The sequence below is a fragment of the Carassius carassius genome, chromosome 6, assembly GCF_963082965.1.
Source record: "Carassius carassius chromosome 6, fCarCar2.1, whole genome shotgun sequence".
NCBI classification, from domain to species: domain Eukaryota; kingdom Metazoa; phylum Chordata; class Actinopteri; order Cypriniformes; family Cyprinidae; genus Carassius; species Carassius carassius.
Genome location: NC_081760.1, coordinates 23,170,080 through 23,192,209, shown reverse-complemented (window position 1 = coordinate 23,192,209; position 22,130 = coordinate 23,170,080). Strand labels below are relative to the sequence as shown.

The 22,130-nt window shown below is 38.3% G+C and overlaps 1 protein-coding gene and 1 long non-coding RNA gene across 3 annotated transcripts in view; one reads left to right on the top strand and one right to left on the bottom strand.

Moving 5' to 3' along the window:
- Positions 1-1,650: 1,650 nt before the first annotated feature.
- Positions 1,651-22,130, bottom strand: part of LOC132142513 (anosmin-1-like) — a 28,625-nt gene continuing 8,145 nt past the window's right edge. The window contains exons 3-14 of one of the 2 annotated variants that reach the window (XM_059552446.1): positions 17,140-17,202; positions 13,570-13,792; positions 12,147-12,331; positions 10,370-10,499; positions 10,053-10,249; positions 8,258-8,399; positions 7,988-8,104; positions 5,434-5,522; positions 4,776-4,947; positions 3,833-4,053; positions 2,950-3,094; positions 1,651-2,616 (exon numbers count right to left, since the gene is read on the bottom strand). In XM_059552446.1, coding sequence (XP_059408429.1) covers positions 2,567-2,616; positions 2,950-3,094; positions 3,833-4,053; positions 4,776-4,947; positions 5,434-5,522; positions 7,988-8,104; positions 8,258-8,399; positions 10,053-10,249; positions 10,370-10,499; positions 12,147-12,331; positions 13,570-13,792; positions 17,140-17,202 — 1,734 coding nt within the window. In that variant the 3' untranslated portion in view covers positions 1,651-2,566. The remainder of the gene's footprint in view (positions 2,617-2,949; positions 3,095-3,832; positions 4,054-4,775; positions 4,948-5,433; positions 5,523-7,987; positions 8,105-8,257; positions 8,400-10,052; positions 10,250-10,369; positions 10,500-12,146; positions 12,332-13,569; positions 13,793-17,139; positions 17,203-22,130) is intronic. The other variant, XM_059552447.1, reaches the window with a different exon arrangement.
- On the top strand, positions 10,627-11,808 carry LOC132141928 (uncharacterized). The gene is made up of 2 exons (XR_009433968.1): positions 10,627-10,932; positions 11,023-11,808. It is a non-coding gene; the product is annotated as an uncharacterized LOC132141928 (long non-coding RNA).

Below are 22,130 nucleotides of genomic sequence, written 5' to 3'. Positions count from 1 at the left end.
AAGTTATTTTTGTGTTATTTTTCTAAATTGTTGTTACTGTGATGTAATGAAGGAATTTGAAGAAAAAGTCATCACTGTACTGTTAGGAAACATACCAACTTCATTGAATCCACTTAAGCCTCACTGACAAGAGAATGATTGAACAGAGAGGTTGTTAGTGATTTTAAAGAATCATTTAAAATCTGACCATAAAGTTGTCAGCATTATCAGCCTGAACCAGGCATGCACACTAAGTCACACACAGTCAGTTTCAAACCAAGCAACTTTCCGTTGGCTGGAACAGTGAATTGAAAGTTGACCAATCTGAACAACATGAACTAAATCTGTGCAGGGAACTTTGTCGCCCTTGCACAAAACTCGAGATAGCATGGATTCCTATTCAAGATTCACCCAAGAAATTTCACAGAGCAACAATAAAATGCCCCTGTAGGGTGACATTTGAGATGAGATCTTTGAATTATTTGCTCAACCGATTTATTCTAAAACATGTATTCATACTTCATTACAATTCATATTGCCTTAAAGAGTGAGTCTTTTAATCTTTCACTCAAATAATTTAAATTCAAAACAGATTCAATCAAGAATGAAACACCGGAAGATGAGCTATGATTGATTCCGCTTTGACATTGTTTGAGCAATGAATCCTCTTTTCGTTGGCAGAGCAAATATAAACAAAGTAACTGGCAATATCACTTTTATTTAAAAGCAAATATCACACTAACAGTCATGCTAAATGCTCTTGGTCTGAATATCAGGGCAATAACAGACCTCTACTGCTTTTGTATTGTTGCTAAAACATATTCTGGTGATAGTCCATTGTATTGTGCGACATCTGCAGCATATTGTAGTGAATGTACAACATAACAATCTCACTGAGGATCTATAAATGAATATTGTATACGAAATTCCACATTGTCTCCTGTCTTTTTTCTTCTTTTTTATGTTATTGTAAAGCTTAATGACAACAGGGCACAATAACATTCCATATAAAAAACAGGCACACACACACACACACATGGCAGTTGTGACACGAGGGCCAGATGTGGAGTTGAATTCTAATGAAAGTGACTGCAAAGCCTCCATGCATAAGTGTATGTTTGAGTAATCATATACTTGTCCCTTGAGCGTTGGGCTTTAGGAATGCTTTGTTTGCACACACACACACACACACACACACACAAACACACACACAAACACAGAAATAGAAGCAAAACACAGCGTAGCTGTATCAACAGAACGTTTCATTTATCTCAAATTGGATACTTTTTTGTTCCAAAGTAGTGTGTACATTTGTACATATTGTTGATGTCAATCCTGAGTTGTGGATGCTACTCTCAGTTTCGGTCTCTTTTTGGATTTATTAAAGCTTGTATGGATTTAACATGTGTGTGACATGCATAGATTTGGTTTATTTTACATATATACAATTAAATGTTGCTTTGTGATGCGTGATATATTTAGGTAAACAGGTTATTTACATTTCATATGCACTCTGGTAGCGTTTATATGTATATTATTAGAGAATTTGTGTATTTTAAATATACAGTTTGAGTGAATATTGCTTAAGTGGCATGATAAATTTATATAACACACCGTTCACTCCCATTATTATATTCACCCTTGTAATTACAAAATACACAACCAGCTTGGTAAAGGGAAACAAGGTTTAACAGTTTTATTCATATAAAATATGTACAGTAATATTCATTATGGGAATTTACAAATATATCTATACAAAATCTCCTTGCAAGGGTTTGTCACTTTGTGAATGATGCTGGGGGGACACACGCACACACACACACACACACACACATTCATGCATTCACACAGTAACAAATCCACATAACACATTTATATTGCATAAATAAATAAGAAACATACAGTATATACATGAATGACATCACTGCAAACATATCTCTACAGCATACAGAGCGCACATCACAAAACCCTCATAAACTTAAATGACATTTTCTTTTTAAAGAGCTTCAGTCATTTTTTTTTTCATTGATTCCTCATTTGTTGCTATTGACACAATTATGATACAAACAGTAAAATTCCATGCTTAATGAACACATGCAAAACCACAAACAGTTGTATTGATTCAGGCTTATTTACAAGTCAAACCAAATTAGTCATTACATGCAATATTGGATTAAAGAGGCTCAATTTGCAGTGCTTAGGGTGTGGGTAACCATTTTTTAAGGGAGGGTGCAATTCAAAGCATGTCTTTTAGGCATATAACCACAAAGTAACAGTTTCAAATACCTTTTTTATTTTTTGTATTTGCACTTGTTTTGTTTTTATCATATGGCTTTTACTTGTGATGCCCTAGTCTTTGTTGCATACTCCATTCTAATTTGTTTGTTGAAGCTGTTCCCCCACAGGAAATAACTGGAGCTTTAAATATTGTAACCTCAATCCAAATTTGATCTTCAGATTACAGCAGATCCTCATGTTGAGTTATGAGGCAGCTGACTGGCTCAGGCTGAAATGCGATTGGCAATAAACTGTTCTTTGGTTCGTCTGGTTCCTGAGGAGTCCAGGATGATTCATTGCAGTGTGGTCTTCAGTGCCGTTCTATCACCGACCTTAGATGGGGTTTCTTAATCCTCGGTTCTGCGAAGTTAAATATACACTATAGTCAAGACAGGAAAAGCAATTCATCTCAATTAGATGATTTATTGGTTGACCTGCACATCTAGAGCTGGGGCCAATTGCACATGACATTTGACCTCTTCTACACCTTCTGAACTTTGCCTTTCGATGAACAAGAATGACTTCTCAGCTCTCCCTTATTAAGATTTACGTATTGGGGTGCAGTTCTTTGCACTGGAGAGGTCAGTGTCCACAAAAGATGTTCAATGATAAATTGTGAGTGGTGATGCTATTTCAGAGTAGTATGTGCTTTGGAGATACACATATGTCATCTTGTAGGTTTAAAGAACTTACTGTAATGCAGGACTGGCTTGCTGTGAGCTGGTGTCTGAAAGGTTCTGGAGGTTGCTGGGCCTTGCCCTCCTGTAGTGATCGCCTGCACCTCAAGCCTGTAGAGAGATGCCAACTGAAGACCAGAAACTACCAAGATATTGCGCTCCTATTTGTGAAGAAAGAGAAGATATTTTAGTTCATTCAAAATTGAATCTGAAAAAGAATTAAAATACAAACTAACTATTGTTTGGGACTGAAAGATTAAAGATGTAAAGTTTTTTCATGTTCTCTTATGCTCACCATGGTTGCATTTATTTGATCAAAAGTATAGTGAAAACAGCAGTATTGTGAAATATTATTACAATTCAAAATAACTATTTTGCATTTGAAAAAAATATCTACAAAATTATTCCTATGATGGTAAAGTTGAATTTCAGCTGTCATTACTCCAGTCTACAGTGTCTCTTCATTCTTCAGAAATCACTCTAATATGCTGTTTTGCTGCTCAAGAAATGTTTATTATTACTATCAATATTGAAAACATATTTTTATACTTCTAACTTTTGATTTGATACATTGACATTTATTTAAAAAACGACCTCAAGCTTTTGAAAGGTAGGTTACATTGCAGAAGAACAGACATTGATACACTGTAGAAGAACTTTTTGGTATTAATACAATGAATACAATAAATTTATGGTTTAGTTATCAAATTTAGTAGTTTCTAAGATCAAATATGGAACCAAAAACTGTATATATTCTACAGTATTCTGGTTTGATGGTCTTGCTGCTGGACCAGCACACTAGTGTCCAAAATGAAAACATATCTCATGCTTGTGAACAGTGTGCAAAACACAACATACTGTATGCTCTTGACCAGCAATCATTATTTAACGTGACTTACTGGAGGCAGGATTTGAGACTGGGATATGAGGCTGTTGGGCAAATTATTTCTGCGGCTCTCTGTGATGACCTCTGCCCATGTGACCTGATATCCTGTGACCTGCTGTGGCGGTTGAGGCATGGCCACCATCCATGAGAACAGGCCGGTCACGTTCCCCATGTAGACCGAGAATGATGCCGTCAGGTTCTCTGCCTTGACCAGGACCTTTGGAGGAACCGCTGCTGATTGAGACAACATAAAAATTCATATAAGACACATTAAACCATATACCAGTAATAGATATAGGGCATAAATGCAAAACACTCAAAAAGTTATGTTTTTTTTTCTGGGATTTTTGGCCATAAATTAAAATGTTACAAAGACACAATTGCCCTGATGTCAAAATGAAAACATGAATTGAACTGAATTGACTTGTTGTGTTGAGTTGAACTGAATTTAAGTTAATTTCCTGAGAAGAAAGTTTGGCATAATCTATTTTATTAAGATTTTTCTTTTCTTTTTTTCTATTAGTACTATTTCTCTTGTTGTGTTTGTTTGTTTGTTTTTTCAAAAACGGCAACAACATTTAAATGATCCACCCAACATGCAAATATTCAAATATTCATGTTATGAGGAAATATGTAATCAGGTTTTTTTTTTTAAGGCAAATAAATGTAAGCGATCCACCCAACATGCAGAAAAAAAGCACACATTAATTAATAAATAAATAAAAAAATACCGTAAAATATTTAATAAAAATTTGTGTGTACACTCAAATATTCAAGGTAATATGTAATGTATATTTTTTTTCCAAAACCATAAATCCTAAATGATAACAAAGAGTACATTTGCAAGAAGATTCTTTGACCCACCCATTTGATCCAACATACCTCATAACCAAAGCAGTTTTGCAGATTACAGCAATACAGTTATCATGTTCTGAGAAATCAAATTTTAGTATTACCTGAGACTGTGGAGCAGGGGATGGGTTTGGGACTCTTGCTCTGGATGGTAGCACAGGACGGGGTGTAGAAGGTCGTGCTTTCTGCCTGGGCTCTACCCTTTGACCCTGCAGGCTGGATGATCACTTTATACTTGCAAGAGAACTGAAGGCCATGAAGGCTGGCGAAATTCTCCTGCTCAGTGACATGAGAAGAGAGCAAAGTGAAACTTTATTCCAACTCCACTGAGAAGAATTCAAGTAGAAATATGATGACTGATCACCTATCACCACATCCAGCATAGCTGTGAGCCACAATGGGAAAACCTATAGTTCATGTTTTGCATATGTCAAGAAAGATTTATTTTCATGCTGAAGATATTCTCCCCTTTTTCATTGTCAAAGATTTTAACACAACCTCTCACATTGTAAATGACATAATTACACTGACGAAAATCTAAACCTAAGGATGTTTAAAAGAATGTTTTGTCTCATAATTCTCTGCAGTTTAGTAAAGAAATCTCTCTGGAATTGGGATGTGCCTCCTAATGGTGAGTTATGCAGCATGAATGATCAATGAACAACACAAACACTCTCCCAGGAAATTCAGCCTATGTATGAGCTGTCGGAATGTGGCCTCGCACCTGTAGGGAGGATAGAAGACACATTCCTGACTGGTTACCTGGGTGATGAGCTTCTCCTGTGTTCTGGATCCATTGTGACTGCAGAATTCCGGAGACCACTGCACACGGTAACGATTCACAGTGGGATCTGAAAAGGAGAGATGGCGAAATACACTCACCTAAAGGATTATTAGGAACACCATACTAATACTGTGTTTGACCCCCTTTTGCCTTCAGAACTGCCTTAATTCTACGTGACATTGATTCAACAAGGTGCTGAAAGCATTCTTTAGAAATGTTGGCCTATATTGATAGGATAGCATCTTGCAGTTGATGGAGATTTGTGGGATGCACATCCAGGGCACGAAGCTCCCGTTCCACCACATCCCAAAGATGCTCTATTGGGTTGAGATCTGGTGACTGTGGGGCCATTTCAGTACAGTGAACTCATTGTCATGTTCAAGAAACCAATTTGAAATGATTCGAGCTTTGTGACATGGTGCATTATCCTGCTGGAAGTAGCCATCAGAGGATGGGTACATGGTGGTCATAAAGGGATGGACATGGTCAGAAACAATTCTCAGGTAGGCCGTGGCATTTAAATGATGCCCAATTGGCACCAAGGGGCCTAAAGTGTTCCAAGAAAACATCCCCCACACCATTACACCACCACCAGCAGCCTGCACAGTGGTAACAAGGCATGATGGATCCATGTTCTCATTCTGTTTACGCCAAATTCTGACTCTACCATCTGAATGTCTCAACAGAAATCGAGACTCGTCAGACCAGGCAACATTTTTCCAGTCTTCAACTGTCTAATTTTGGTGAGAGTGCAAATTGTAGCCTCTTTTTCCTATTTGTAGTGGAGATGAGTGGTACCCAGTGGTGTCTTCTGCTGTTGTAGCCCATCCGCCTCAAGGTTGTGCGTGTTGTGGATTCACAAATGCTTTGCTGCATACCTCGGTTGTATCAAGTGGTTATTTCAGTCAAAGTTGCTCTTCTATCAGCTTGAATCAGTTGGCCCATTCTCCTCTGACCTCTAGCAGCAACAAGGCATTTTCGCCCACAGGACTGCCACATACTGGATGTTTTTCCCTTTTCACACCATTCTTTGTAAACCCTAGAAATGGTTGTGTGTGAAAATCCCAGTAACTGAGCAGATTGTGAAATACTCAGACCGGCCCGTCTGGCACCAACAACCATGCCACGCTCAAAATTGCTCAAATCACCTTTCTTTCCCATTCTGACATTCAGTTTGGAGTTCAGGAGATTGTCTTGACCAGGACCACACCCCTAAATGCATTGAAGCAACTGCCATGTGATTGGTTGATTAGATAATTGCATTAATGAGAAATTGAACAGGTGTTCCTAATAATCCTTTAGGTGAGTTTATGAAATGGCAGATTCTGAATGTGATTGTGGAGGGCTCTGAGAGGGGGTCAGGAAGTTTATTTTGCTCCATTCATATATGCTGTTCCAAACCGACTTCCAATCTGTGTGTTGCTTGATGACACGCAAACTGATGCTTTGTTTTTGCCTGAAACTATTTCTACTGTATGGGCTGGCCAAATGTTATCTGATACTTAAGTTAATTAATATTAACTACTTGAAACTGTAATTTACACCAAAAAAATTATTCTGTCATCACTTACTCTCATATCTTCCAAAATTATTTGCATTTATTTATTGTTGAACTATGTCTTTTTTAGTGATATCAAGAACCCCACTGACTTTCAGTGTATTAGCAAAAACTGTGAATAAAAATATAGAATTTCTTAGAAATATTATCCACAGAAGAAAGTAAGTCTTGGTTTGGAAAAACATGTGGGTGAGTAAATGATAACACATGTTAATTTTTGGATGAGCTATCCTTTTCAACACATCTTTTTGATAAATATTTAAAAACCTGGATAAGCCTTTCATTATATTAGTCATTTTAAAAATCTTCATCAGTAAACAAACAGTTTATGATAATCATCAAGAATGATCCATTTAGACCTTACAAGTAATCAGTGCTCAGTAATATGCCCTGTAGAAATCAATGCTTTTAATTCATCCAGAGAATATGCAAAATATGCAAAGCAAAGCAATCTTGAGAATGTGCCTGACAGATCAGTATGAGATAAATCTGCTGGACATCCATTAGAGAGATTAAAGGATTTGACATGTGGCCAGTATGACTCTTACGTCATACTGAAATTCAAAACAGAGGTCAACAGAAGATTTCAAGCACCATTTTGCATGGCTTAGTATGACTTAAATGTTTTTTTCACTTCTATGGCAGTTTTCATTTGTGAGTTTAATGGAGAATTATCTCATCACTCACTGACAGAATGAAACTGTTAAAATGTAATTTGCTGCATGCAAAGTTAGGCTGAGACATGCCTCATCAGCTCATGTTAGCACACAAACAGCTCCACACTTATTACAAGAGTGGTTCTTATCACTTCCCAAAACAAAGAGCTATTGTTCTTCGTTTAATTACATATCATTCTGTTTCTTAACTCTTTAATGAGCACAATGTTTACATAATTACAAAGCAGCTCTAAGGAGGGAAAACAGTAACAGGACAGTTTTCTAGATAAAAGACGTGATCTATTGCAACTGGCATACCTTTCTTTTTCCAGTAGACCCGGACCTGAAGCTGACCATCTTGATAGAATGGAGTGCCCACGTCTGATAGATCAGACTGGGGTTTTATAAAGACCGGGCTGACTGTGCTTTCCAAATCTGAATGACATCAAATATGGGGGAAAAGTTTAACGTTACAAATTGAAAACATTTACAGCTGTTTTTCACTGTATTTCACAACACCCAAATGAGTGCTGGTATGTATCAAGCAAAAAAAAAAAAAAAATGTATAGCAATTAAATAGTTTTGTACCAGATTGTCTTTGGCTTGTAGTAAACTGAAGAATGGCCTTGGAGCTCTTGAGAGGGACCTGACCCCAGTATGAAACTGCCTGCAACTCCACAGTGTAACTCCTGTTCTCTCTCAAGTCGTCCAGCTCAGCAAAGGTAGAGTCCTCCACACACACACACGAACCCACAGGCAAGGATTAGAACAGTCATGGCAATCCGAATCCCAAAAAATAAAACAAGAACAAATGGAAATGGAAGGTAACCCTATGTAGAATTTTTAACTAGCCAATAATCTCATTTTAGGTGGAGGGCCATACAAAACTGCACCTCATGCATGCATGCAAAAAACATACAAATTATTTGATAATCCTTGGAGAAGTCTAATTACAAAAAGAGCATGCAAAGAACATGCTCTTCTGAAGCAGATCCAGAATCAACTTTAGCTGCTTTAAATGGCCAGTGTTGGGAGCAATTTACTGATTTTAGTTACCAGAGACCATTGGACTACATTTGCACATGAAATGAGTAATTAGGGAATATTGATCAACTAAAAATACTGAAAAAAAAGATAAATCCACTTATGGCTTATCGGTTTGCCTGGATAACTTAAGAGGCTTTAATACACCATCTAAAAGTAAATCTGACCATTAACACAAAGTTAGGCCAAATAAAAGAATACTGCTTAAAAATAAAGTTTCCAAAAAGGATGTTTACAGTGATTCCAAAGTAGAACCCAAAGAACCTTTAAGTGAACATTTCCTTTTAATTTTAAATTTTAATTCATTGGCCTGCTCGGCAGTCAAATTCGTACAGCATCAATTAAGCCTGAATGTAACATATTTATGCAATAATTATTCAGTGGAAACAATAATGATCTTCTTTCAAAAACATTAAGAAATCTGCCGATCCCAAATATACTTTAACATTAGTGTATAATATACAACTGTTGTAGATAATAAAAAATTCTAAAAATGTATGACACCAATAAAAAATAAAAACATTTTTAAACAATGTCAGCATTTTTCTCCAAACTCATCCCACAGAACAGATTAGATTCTTAATTCACTTAATTCAACATTGGATCTAATACTGTAGCTGAGTTACATTTTAATATCACTTCTATTGGTAATCATATACATCACACAGCAAAAAGAGTTAGGCAACAAAAGAGCTGTAAAGTTATCAGAATTTTTGCAGATTGTGTTGTAATCGTATGTTATCTTATGTAATCATTGTGAACTAGAGTAATCAGCATATTTTTCCCTATTATCTAGCAGAGCCAAACAGTAAAAGCAGCATGGTTTACGTTTGTCCGCATTAACTATTTAAAAAAAAATGTAATGCAACTGACAGAGCCCTCAGAAATATAACATACAAATAAGAATCAACTGCCATCTCTTGGATTCCTAAAGGAGGAAAAAATAAACTCTTCAGCATGATCTCACTGAAAGAAAAACTATTCAGCTGTTTTTGAGAGATTTCCTTTTCTCAAGCACAACTAGAATTGATATGCTGTTTTTGGCAGTATATCAAATGGCGCCCAGAAATGTTTGCATTTGCCAAGAGTGGTGACGCAATGCAGTACCACCCTAGTTTGGTGTCTGAAGCCCTTGAAAATAGGGCTTGGTGTGATCAAAAGCCCAATCCGGAGTTGTTTATCTTTCACTTATTTGCACTAAGATTTCTAATTTGTTGTGGCTTGCTGAAAGAAGGGGCTTGGGAGTTAACCCTTGAAGGGTTTTGGGAACAATCCAATACATGAGCAAATGAAAGCAAATGGGCAGAGAGGGAGTGTGTGGGCAGACTAAATGAATTACCCCTTTTGTAGTCTGTCTCCTCTTGAGTTTGGATGGAATAGTATGGTCAGAACAGCTCCAGGAGAGTTTGTAGAGGTTAACAGGGATGTCTAAATCAGCAGACATGCTCCAGCTGAGGCGGACAGACACAGAGCGATCTGCACCAAAGGTCATGTCACTGACGTGAAGTTCAGATGGTGCCGGGGGAGTGGCAGGATCTGAGAGAGGGTGAAATTTAACATACGGTTACAGTTAGAAAGGATAACATGTTATTTTAATTATTCTTCTTATTATAAAATGGAATAGAATCCCATTAGATTACAGTTTCTTGATCTCACCTTTAAAGGATCTGAAGTGTCTGCTTGGAGTGGTGTATCCTCTGGTGCCATGAACATTGACTGCTGCCACCCTGAACTGGTACCAGCGACCGGGCCGAATGTCCGTCAGCCACACACGCTCTTCTGATGTCTAGAGTACACAAACACAGAAGAATGAGTTTAGGAAGGAGCATATAAATGACTACAGGTGTGACCAGATTAAGTGTTTTAGTTGGGATTTAGACGCCTATGTAGGCTATCTATACTTACTCCAGTCCTACAGAGGGAGTCTGTTGCAGGCTAACTTCCTGTACATAGTTTTCCAATAGGAAGTAGATAAAAGCAGGGTGCAGGGTGGATGAATCGTTTTGGTTGGCCCGGTCAGCGTGCATTAAGTGCGAGCTGAAAAGTTATTTATAGCAGAAGTGTATCTTCGCGTCAGGCGCAGCTTGTTAAAAGCGGGACGAGTAACTGGTCGGCGCTTGGCTTTTGTCCTCAATCAAAAGCAGGGACGTTGCGAGTCGGAACAACGAGAGCTTTTCATTCATACGGGCGAATTGCTGTCGTAGCTGTAAACAGGAACGGTAAGCTGCTGTTTCTTGACTGCTGCGTGTAACGCAGAGAGCTCGGTAAACGAGATCGTCTTTTAATCGAACTATTTTCCTCGCTCTTAGCTTTTTGGGGATTAAACCGGATGCCGAGGAGTCGGGTGGAGCACCAGTAATTAATACAACTAGGAGCGGGGATCCCAAGTGCAAGGTGGTGATTCACTGACGTGATTTTGTAATGATTTAATATATTAATGTGGGACGGACTGTGCCAATTGTTTGCTTCTTCCCTGCTTAAATGTGTTGCACCATTGCTGTGAGTAGAAATAGATTTTATATATTTATTCTGTGTGGTATGTTGTAAGTGACACTTTATACTGTATGAAACACTATTGTGTAAACCAGGGAAGAATAATACAGTTAGAAGGAAACTGGTGCAGTTGGTTTTATGCTATGTGTACTTATGGTAGGTTTGTGATTTATTGCAGAAACTGAGTGCTTCGGGGTGTAATTGCCGCTTTCCCCTATTATAAATGTGAGAATTATATTGTACCTCCAAAGTGTATTGTACATTTAGCTTGTTTTGTTTGTTGTTTTCTGTACTTTCCTGAAGGGGTGGTTTCTTTTTTTGAATGGTTTGGCAAACAGTATCATAACATTGTGCAACACTTACTCAAGGCTAACCCTAGCATAGATTTGGGGTGGTTCCACATGTATTATTCAGTTTGAGCTTGCCGTGTACAGGGTTTCCATATTGGGGGTGCTGTGTTAACTAAGATTGTGGTATTTGATACACTGTGTGATAGTGAGGTTCTGCTGTTGGCCATTTGTGTGCCTATGGACAGTATTATTTGCCAACCTTCAATATTTTAACTATACCATTTGTGATGATAAAGTAAGATATTATTTTTTTTTGTATACCAGCCTCTGTCTTCCTTTGAATCCTTTAATATACCTGTTAAAGGGAACCAGGTAAAGCTGATAAAGAAAAGTTCCATAATGTTACACAGGAAATAAAAAAATGACTACTGAATGTATAATAGTTCAAGTATCTATACATTTATGTAATACATTTAAACTGTATGTGTTACATTCATTTTAATTGTATGTGATGTTTTTTTAGTGAATGCATATTTTCATTTTTCACAAAAATGTGCTTCAGAGCAATCCATAATTTTCAAATCCCTTGCAGTATTGTGGGCCCCCTAGAGACCTTTATTGAAGACTGTAACACACACAGACACACTTACTCTAGCCACCACTTGCCACTCAGTTGCTCCATCCTCACTGGGCTGGATGCCGTAGTTCCACCTCCTCTGCAGAACATTCAGCACTGGCTCCGCTGACACATTGAATTTGGAGGACCAGTGCACTTCCAACACTCCAGACTCCAGCTCCTCAAAGACCAGCTCCTTTCTGGGCTTCAGAGGAGCACCTGAAGATCAAGGTGGATTGTTGTATGGATTATTAACTACACAACAAAGTCCTTTATTGCTTGCAGCTAATCCAAAACTCACCTATCACCTATTGTATTCAGTCACCGATCCTATCACCTATCGTATTCAGTTTAAGTTTTCAAAGCCCGTCATGGTTTAGCACCTTCTTACTTTTCTGAATTAAATCTCCCCTATGTCCCTGTCCGTACTTTGAGATCGAGCTCTGAAAATTTGCTTGCAGTACCAAAATTCTGTCTGTCTACTTTGGGTGGTAGGACTTGCTGCATTTCTGCTGCCAAGCTCTGGAATAAACTACCACAAGATCTCTGTCTTATCTCTTCACATCATACCTTTAAAACTGCTCTCAAAACTCACTTATTACAATGTTTCTTAATTGATCGCTTGCCTTAATTTTCTGTTCTATGCTTGTTTTGTAACTTACAGTATATTGTATATTGCATATAATTTAACCTCTGTCTGCTGTTTGGCTGTTTACCTTATGTAAAGTGTCCTTGGGTATTTGAAAGGCACTATGTAAATAAAACATATTATTAGTATTAGTTAGACAAGAAAAAACAGCAAATCTCAACCTGAGAAAGAACAACCTGGATATGGCTTTATTCCATCCAGTAGTCTATCAAGAACAATATATTCATACTTGCTTTAGTCTGAGCAAAAAATATGCTTTTTCGTTTTCTATTTGGTGTGACTTTTTAAAGGACATAAGGGCACATAACCTAACCTAACCTGCATAAGGTTTTTTCTTTCCTCAAATCCTATCATGGTTAATTTCAGGACACTTTATTACATTTTGAAACAGAATGTTTTTAATTTGTACGAAAAATGAAAAATCAGAAGTTAACAGTTCCTCTATGTCAGTGGTTCTCAAAGTTTCTGACTCCTTTTTCGACTACTTATGGATTGCTTTGATGTTTTTATCAGCTGTTTGGACTCTCATTCTTATGGCTCGCATTCACTGCAGAGGAACCATTGGTGAGCAAGTGTTGTAAATAAAAATTTCTCCAAATCTGTTCTCATGGAGAAACGAACTCATCTACATATTGGATGGCCCTAGAGTGATTACATTTTCAGCAAATTTAAATTTTTGGGTGAAATATGCCTTTAACAACAATCTGCTCCAGATAACATGCAAAAAGGTACCAGTTATTTGTATCATCAGGTGGGGTTAAAAACTAACTGATAACTGGGTTAAGCCAGGTTCAGTAGCAGGTCTTACCCCTGTAAAGGTTCTTAGGGGACTGGCATGTGTGTCCACAGCCGTTTGGGCAGCATTTCTTCTGGGTTGAACACTCTCCATCTTCCTCACATCCCTCCACACAGGCAGCTGCAAACCCGCTGGCTCTTTCTGGTGCCGGACAGTCACCCTGTTTCACCACCATCACTGATCGCAGGAACTCACAACTTGTCACACACTCGCCATGACGCTTGGGAAATGCATGCTGAGGAGATGTCATAGTGTAAAGAACCAAACTTTAACACCTGTATATCATCGTCATACATTCTAGCAATTCATTTGTCAATGGATTTTGGACTCACACTTTGAGTATCATTCACTCTCAAAACATGTATGCATTAGAGGTTGACCGATATATCGGTCATTTTTATCATTGTTATTTTTTAATATATTTTGGCATCTGCCGATATCCGTGTTTAATAGCGCCGATTAAAAAGTCAGGCACGTCGGCCGGCAGCCCCGTGTTATTGGTGCGGTGGAAAGTTCTGCTGACACATGTGAAGGACCCCAAGCCAAAACTTTTGGAAGATTCAACAACAGTCCTGGGAGATAAAGGTAGTAAGAGAATTTCACTCTGTAAATGGGGTGGAGAAGTTGGCAGCTCTCACAAACACTGCAGCATGATTGAGGGCTATGTTACTCCTCCCCGCTCACAGACAGCACCGTGATCGGAGAGACAGCTGTCCTGGAGCTGCCCGGAACGGTGAATGACATTTGTTCGGAAGCATGGTTTGATGCAGACAATAGCCAGGTTTCCATCCAACTCATTTGCATTTAGGGATGTCAATATTCGATAATTTCCATGATCGATCGTCGTTTAAATTAACGATCAATTAATAACCTTAATGCTGCAAAATGCTTCTGCAGCGGTATTATTATTATGTGCAAAAGCAACGTGGAAAAAAGCTTTCTCACCTGAATTAAAGGGGTTTTAGTCTGAATAAAATGCTAGTAGCAGGACTGTAAAATGAATAGATGTGATTATGATCATTCGATAAAATGAAGAGAGCGCGCCATACGTTTGAGTTCATTTTAAATTGTTTCCCGTCAAGGAGAACGTCAAGGCCTCTTTAAATGGATTCCTGGTGCTCGTTGTTGTATTTTAAAACGCAGTTGCAATGTTTTCAAATGACACTATAGTATTAAAAATAAAATTATCCCAAACGTAACTGTGGCACTTGTGGCTGTGCTGCGCAGTCAGTGAACCGCTTTTATCACATCAAACATTTTATGCAAGTATTATGACCAGTACTTTATTTGATCCTGTTCTGCAAAATTTTTGATTTTGAATTTTTGCATTCTGCTAGGCCTATTTGTTTTTTAAAAATCCAGCATTTACAGTGCATTAGATCGTGACAGTGCATGCGTGATTCCATACGAGGTCTCGTTCTGCACATATCCAAATGTTTCCATATTCGCAATGTATCTGAATGTTAAAATATATATATATATATATATATATATATATATATATTATTATTATTATTAATAATAATAATATATATATAATAATAATATTTTTTTTTTATGTAAACTAGATGGAAAAGATTATCCTCTTCACATGAGCAAAAACGTCCTTGGCATAATAGCAGAGTGGAACGGTATACTACGGTCTATTTAAACTGACCAGTGTAACCTTTTATATGTTTGGTTGACTGTACTTTATTTTAATAATGAACAGTCTGTAATGTAAATTTGAAATTAGAATGCACTTTAGATGTTCTGTGTCATTTATACCAAACACAAATGTTGCTGGTTGCTAGTGTGTTTGCAGCACTACTATTATTTATTTTTTATATATTTTCTTTTTTATATTTTTCAGTTTAATTGATTTTTTTATTTATAAAATATTATTTATTTTATTTAAATGTATATTTAAGTTTATATTTATGTTCCAACAAACTTGAAAAATTCTGCTTGATAAATGGTCTAAAACTTATGTAAATGATTGACCAACTAAAAAGTATGAAAATTAAAAGTATGAGCATGTACAGCACTCAATACTTAGTTGGGGCTCCTTTTGCCTGAATTACTGCAGCAATGCGTCATGGCATGGAGTCGATCAGTCTGTGGCATTGCTCAGGTGTTATGAGAGCCCAGGTTGCTCTGATAGTGGCCTTCAGCTCTTCTGCATTGTTGGGTCTGTCATATCTCATCTTCCTCTTCACAATACCCCATAGATTTTCTATGGGGTTTAGGTCAGGCGAGTTTGCTGGCCAATTATGAACAGGAATACCATGGTCCTTAAACCAGGTACTGGTAGCTTTGTCACTGTGTGCAGGTGCCAAGTCCTGTTGGAAAATGAAATCTGCATCTCCATAAAGTTGGTCAGCAGCAGGAAGCATGAAGTGCTCTAAAACTTCCTGGTATACGGCTGTGTTGACCTTGGACCTCAGAAAACACAGTGGACCAACACCAGCAGATGACATGGCACCCCAAACCATCACTGACTGTGGAAATTACCTCTTTTATATATTTAATACTTGGTCAGTTTATTGATTTGTTTGGTTAACTTTGGATACATTTTTTATTTTAATACCATGCAGTGGACAAAATTAAGATTCGAAGATATTGGCCCTAAAAATCTGCATCACATATCATATCTCTAAACATCGGCATCGGCTATAGAAAAACCCATATCGGTCGATCTCTAGTATGCATGTATTTTCACACATAACCTTTCTACTTGCAATTAGCATTACATATTAACTTATATATATATATATTTTTTTTTCTTTTTTTTCAGGGATACAGGAGCATATAATATAATATAATATAATATAATATAATATAATATAATATAATATAATATAATATAATATAATATAATATAATATAATATAATATAATATAATATAATCATTTTCCCAAACCCTTGTCCTATGTAGGGTCATTGGGGATTCTGGAGCCTATTCCAGCTTATATTGGAAATATAATTATAGAAAATTATATTACTGAAACTTTAACAGACTTTAACATGCAGTTTAAATCTATATGAAAGATGTATTGTTTTTTAGCTGGCTTTGAGAATGGATTTTGGATGGATTGTTTTTGGCACTATGTTCGACACAAGACATTACATGTGTTGTGAATGAGCAGATTTCATGTTGCTTAGTGTTATACAAGTCTAAAATGATGGATGAAGGTCCTAATCAATGCTGGCAATTGAAAGAACTAATATTCATTGTTTTAAGTCCCCATTGCCCTTAACAGTGCATTTATAGCCAACGAAATAGGAAAATCTAGATCTTACAAAGCCAAGAGTTTTGAATTGTAGAGAAATGCCACAATAACAGGATTCAAGACCAAAGAGAAATGATCAAAAACATTCTCAGACTGTTTAAAAAGAAGATCAGAGCAGAACAGAACATTATCCTGGTAAACAATGGGAGACCACTTAAACAGTAGCCAAGTCTGTCAAGAAAAACAATGGAGGATTAATATTTGGTATGCCAGAACACCAAGTTCAGCCATTTTGTATATATATTTTTTTTCTTGTTGAGAGCACATCCCAGAAACTACTAGATCAGTTAAAAATGCTGTGGTCTGTACCTCACATAAATCTCGACAAGGTCCGTCTTTCAACTCCCATGAGTCTTTGCATGGCTCCAGACACTGTGAACAGACAGCAGAGGTCTGAGTATCAAGAAGCAGTTTGACTCTTGCATTATTCTTTTTCAAACAATCACAGACAAATCAAAAGCATTTGCTCTCTGTAGGAGTATTGCAATATACCACTTGTGATGACAATCATGATATTTTTTAAAAGTGAAATATTTATATCATGTTAATATTACACAATACACAATAATATCGAAAATAAACCATCACTTGTAACTGGTTGACACTCCCACATAGTAGGTCCCACATTGCACCTTAACGCTGGTTGCACCCATCATAAAACGGAAATAAGAAGTAGATACAATGTGTAGTTACAACTGCCGCACAAAATCATGTTGGATATTGACAGAAAAAACAAGTTACTCTACCCACACCACACCCACAGCTTGCCAGTGTGTGAGTTAAAGATGAATTTGACTAATAGCATAATATACATATTCCCAAAGGTACTTATAGATAGCGTAATAACATCATAATTGTGAATTATTTTGGCCACGATAATCTTGTAGATATCAGATATTTGTTGCTGCTGATCTGAAGAGCTACAGCACTTCAATAAGCACTTTTCAAGTTCGCAAAACATTCGGATAAAAGTTATTTTATCATTTTCTGTTGTTTTTGATCAGTAGTAGATGTTTGAAGTCTGTCATTACCTTCTCAGCAACCTGGAAGTGTGTGCGTAGAGAGGTTTTCCTGTCACTGACATTTGCATGCAGAGTTTAAATAACATGCCAAAATTATTTAATTTCAATGTCTACACCTGCCTCTCTCCCTTGCTCTTTTTCCTTCGCTTTCACTCCCTCTCATCTTCTATTCTCATCTCCTTAAAATTGACACTTCACTTCCTGCATGAATGAGCGTGGCTGCCTCTGGGGAATTCGCATTTCTAATTTCATGCCACGATGAGACACAGCGGTCACTATGGTGCAGGGCTCAACGTTGCTCTGCAGAAGCATGCTAGGTAAGAGATGTGAACATTACAAATTATGGTGATCTTGTAGTCATCTTTACTCCAATGGTCACATTTTCAAAACTGCATGAATGGACCCTTATCACCACCTTGGGAAAATGTATACTTCCTTCCGAAGGAAAGATTCTGCATACGTCAGTTAGAGCATTTCACATTAAAATGCTTGTTAATCCAGGGATTTAGTATCAGGAGGAAACGATAAGGTGTGTGTCTGTTGGTGTGTGCGTGCCTGTGTAAATCGTTAATATATGTGTGTTTGTGTCAGGGGAACCAATGTTATCCTGGGGCGATGTTTCTGAGCGAGAATGAGAGTGGGAAACACATTTATCTGGTGGGGCAGTAAAAATGCACACCTTTTAAAGACAACTAGGGCTCGGGTGGTGCAGTTGTTGGAAACTATGAATAATGGGAGAGGCACAGGGGCAGTTAGAGGCAGCAGAGGAGGCAGTTTTATGGAGCTCAGCGCAGCCAGTGCCCTGCTGAGATTGCCTGGAGCTTGTGTGCTCAAACACACGCTATTGTTTCCCATGCATGTAAATATCAATTCATAACAAACACACGACCTTATGCCACATTAAAAAACAATGACATTTCAAGCATTGCATATAGTTAAAGTGTAATTTATGGTGTAGTGTTTACTGCATGTTTATAACTTGCAAGAAGTGTAATACACAAGTAAATTACAATGAAACGATTGGAGTAAGAAATCAATGACATGCACCTTATTTTCATGTCCAGATCTATTCACTAATGCTTGTTTGTTTTGTTTTTTTATGAATAATCCATAAAAAGTATCGATTTATTAACTTATAATGTCTCCTGTAAATCTGCTTTAAACTTGATAAAATATAGACCAGGGGTGGCAAACTCCAGTCCCAGAGAGCCACAACCCTGCAGAGTTCAGCTACAACCAAATAAACTCACCTGCCTGTAGCTTTCTAGTATCCCTTCAGACCTTGATTAGCTTGTTCAAGTGTGTTTGATTAGGGTTGAAGCAAAACTCTGCAGTGTTGCAGCTCTCCATGACTGACGTTCTCCACCCCTAACTAATCAGTAAGTCTCTTTCAAATATACAATATTTTGACCTTTTTTATTGCAAGGCAGTCACAGCTACTCTGTATTAAATGGGCAAAGACTAAGAAGAAGGTTTATAAAGTCTTTAATCCAACACACAGGGTAGCATTAACACAGATGTAGGCGAGACTGGAATTTAAATACACAGACCAAACATGGATAATTGATTACACACACCTGAACAGAATGACACAATTAACACAATGAAGGGGAATGGTGCAAGAGGAAAACAAAGTCCAAACTGAATGACACTGTGACAGATTGCCCCCTCCCGGAAGGCGTGACCTCACACATAGAGAGAAGTATGTGGTGGCAAGGAGGATAAGGAGATGGCGAAGGCATGGCAAAGGGCAGGCACGCCAGCAGAGAGATGCAGCAGGATAAGTTTCCAGAGGAGGATGGAAGACTGAGAGGAGTATAACAAACAAAATCAAGGGAAGTGCAGGTGGAGAAGATGACAAGGGATGAGGCTTGAGCAGGAGAGGATAGGTGGAGATCCAGGCCAGGACTGCGCTCCATGGTGGCATCATTGGAGGGAGGAGCCAAGGCATGATAGGGACACACACTGCCCTGGGATGACTGGGGGCAATGATGACAGAGGTGGAGCCTACGGTGCAGACAAAAGCCAAGGAGGTGGAGCAATGCTGAGGATCCTGCCATGCGATGGAGCCATCGTGATGATTGCCCAAGATGTGGGTGGGGATCCGGAGGCCAGAAAAGGAACTGGATCAACCGAGGAAGGAGGCAGAACCTGAGGGAGAGTGGAGCGGGAGTGCAAGTCAGCAGTGGAGGCATGGCAAAGTCCAACCCAGGTGGAATCGACTGAACGAGGGAGCACGGTGAGGCCAAATGGCCAATGGTCCACGGCAGCAAGAGTCTGGATGGCGGGACAAGGTGAAGAGAGGCCAACTGAGGCTGGAGTGAGAGCCGCTGGATCCTCAAGTCCAGGAGACGAAGACTCCCGACAGTCCTGAGATTTAGCCCCACCACTGAGAGGAGGTGAAATAGAGGGACTGATGGGGGCAAAGATGACTGGACTGCAGGAAGTCTCTTAAAGCAATTTGGAGAGGAGAGGTGAGAGAGGGAGGCTGAGTGGGACCAGCGAGTCAGAAAGAAGACGAGTCAAGCAGGCTTAGGGGAAGCAAACTATAAAAACTATAAAACAGTGTCCAAATCCAGTAAAGGCTCACTCTCAGTGGTGGGAGATTGGGCATTGCTCACATCATTTCCCTCTAACTCCACTAATACTCTCTCCAGCATGTGCGGTGTTGCTGGCTCACCTGGTCAGACGCATCAGTCAGCTCAAGCTCCAGGGTGATGGCAGATAAAGACACTTCTTCTTGCAATCGGTCTTAAGTAATGGTGGGCTCTGGCTTTCCATCTGTGGTGGTATCAGGCAGACCCATCATGCAGTGGTGTTGGTGACTGGCTGGGCAGTGGGTTGGGTGTGGGGATTGTGTCTTCATTCACAAGGCCACCAGTGAAAGCAGATTTGCAGGAGTTCAGCACCTACTCCACATAAGCAGCGAAGCACCCTCAAGGGCCCTCCTTGCTCTCATGTGCCGGTTGTCAGTCCGGCATGCAGAAACATGCACGGGCAGTCATCTGGGAAGGTGGTCTGATTGGCGAGACTGACGAATTCCTCAACATGTTCCTCGAGGGAGCGGGTCTCCTGAACAAGGCAGAGCAGGTGGACAGTGGCAGAGTGATCCATTGACAAAAAACACTGACAAACCGGAAAAATTTAAATAAAACTAGATAATGGCATGTCAATATATTCTTTCTTTTTGGGTCTGGTCTTCGGTCACAACTAAACTGTATTAAATGCACGAAGATGAAGAAGGTAGTTTATAAATTCTTTAATCCAACACACTGGTAACCTAACACACAGGGTAGCATAAATGTGATGTGTGGTTTGTTAGGATAGGACAATATTTGGCTGAGATACAACTATTTGAAAATCTGGAATCTGAGGGTGCAAAACAAATCTAAATACTGAGAAAATGGACTTATCCAAATTAAGTTCTTAGCAATGCATATTACTTTTTAAAAATTAAGTTTTTATATATTTATGGTCATGGAACATGATCTTTACTCAGTATCCTAATGATTTTCTAAATCGATAATTTTGGGCCCATACAATGTTTTTTTTGCTATTGCTTAAAATATTAATAAATTTAAATATGATTTTCAAACTTATACTTCTATCAGATTATATCTGATAAGTAGTAATGCCCATAAAAACTGTGGAGTCTTATACATTACATTGATTTAATTTGCAGCATCATATGTGATATATAATGCAGTCTCTGATAAACATCTATGTCTCTGTGCTCAATATTCTGCGTGTAGTGCTTTTTTGTGCAATACTGATGTCAATGCAGGAAAATTACCTTCTACCCACACACTTTATTACTGAATAGATATAATGCATACCTCATATGACAAGTAGATTCATTGGCCTCTTTATAAACTATATTCTCATTCACCCTCACCCTTAAACCTAAACCATTGTAAACAATAGCTTGTTCTGAGGAACGCCACATTCACAACCCTAGTCTCATTCATCAGTCTCTCAAATACAGCACTCAATAGCTCATTCCCTTTGTGTAGTGGCCCTTTATGATGCATTGCATGTTGGTGGAAAAAGCACAGCATAGAGCTAAGCTATAAATCACTTAAAGTATTTCAATCCCGCAATGCTGGGTTTAAATCGCTTTCACCTTTCTAAAGTCACCTTTTGGCTTGTTCCAAACCCACCCTGCTTTTTGTCCATGAGGCACCTGTAATCTCCATTAAAGCATTTGCTCCTAGTGTCTTTATTGTACTCCTGTGCCAGTTAGTTTTCCGCCTCATTTCAGTCTCAAATCAAGCATTC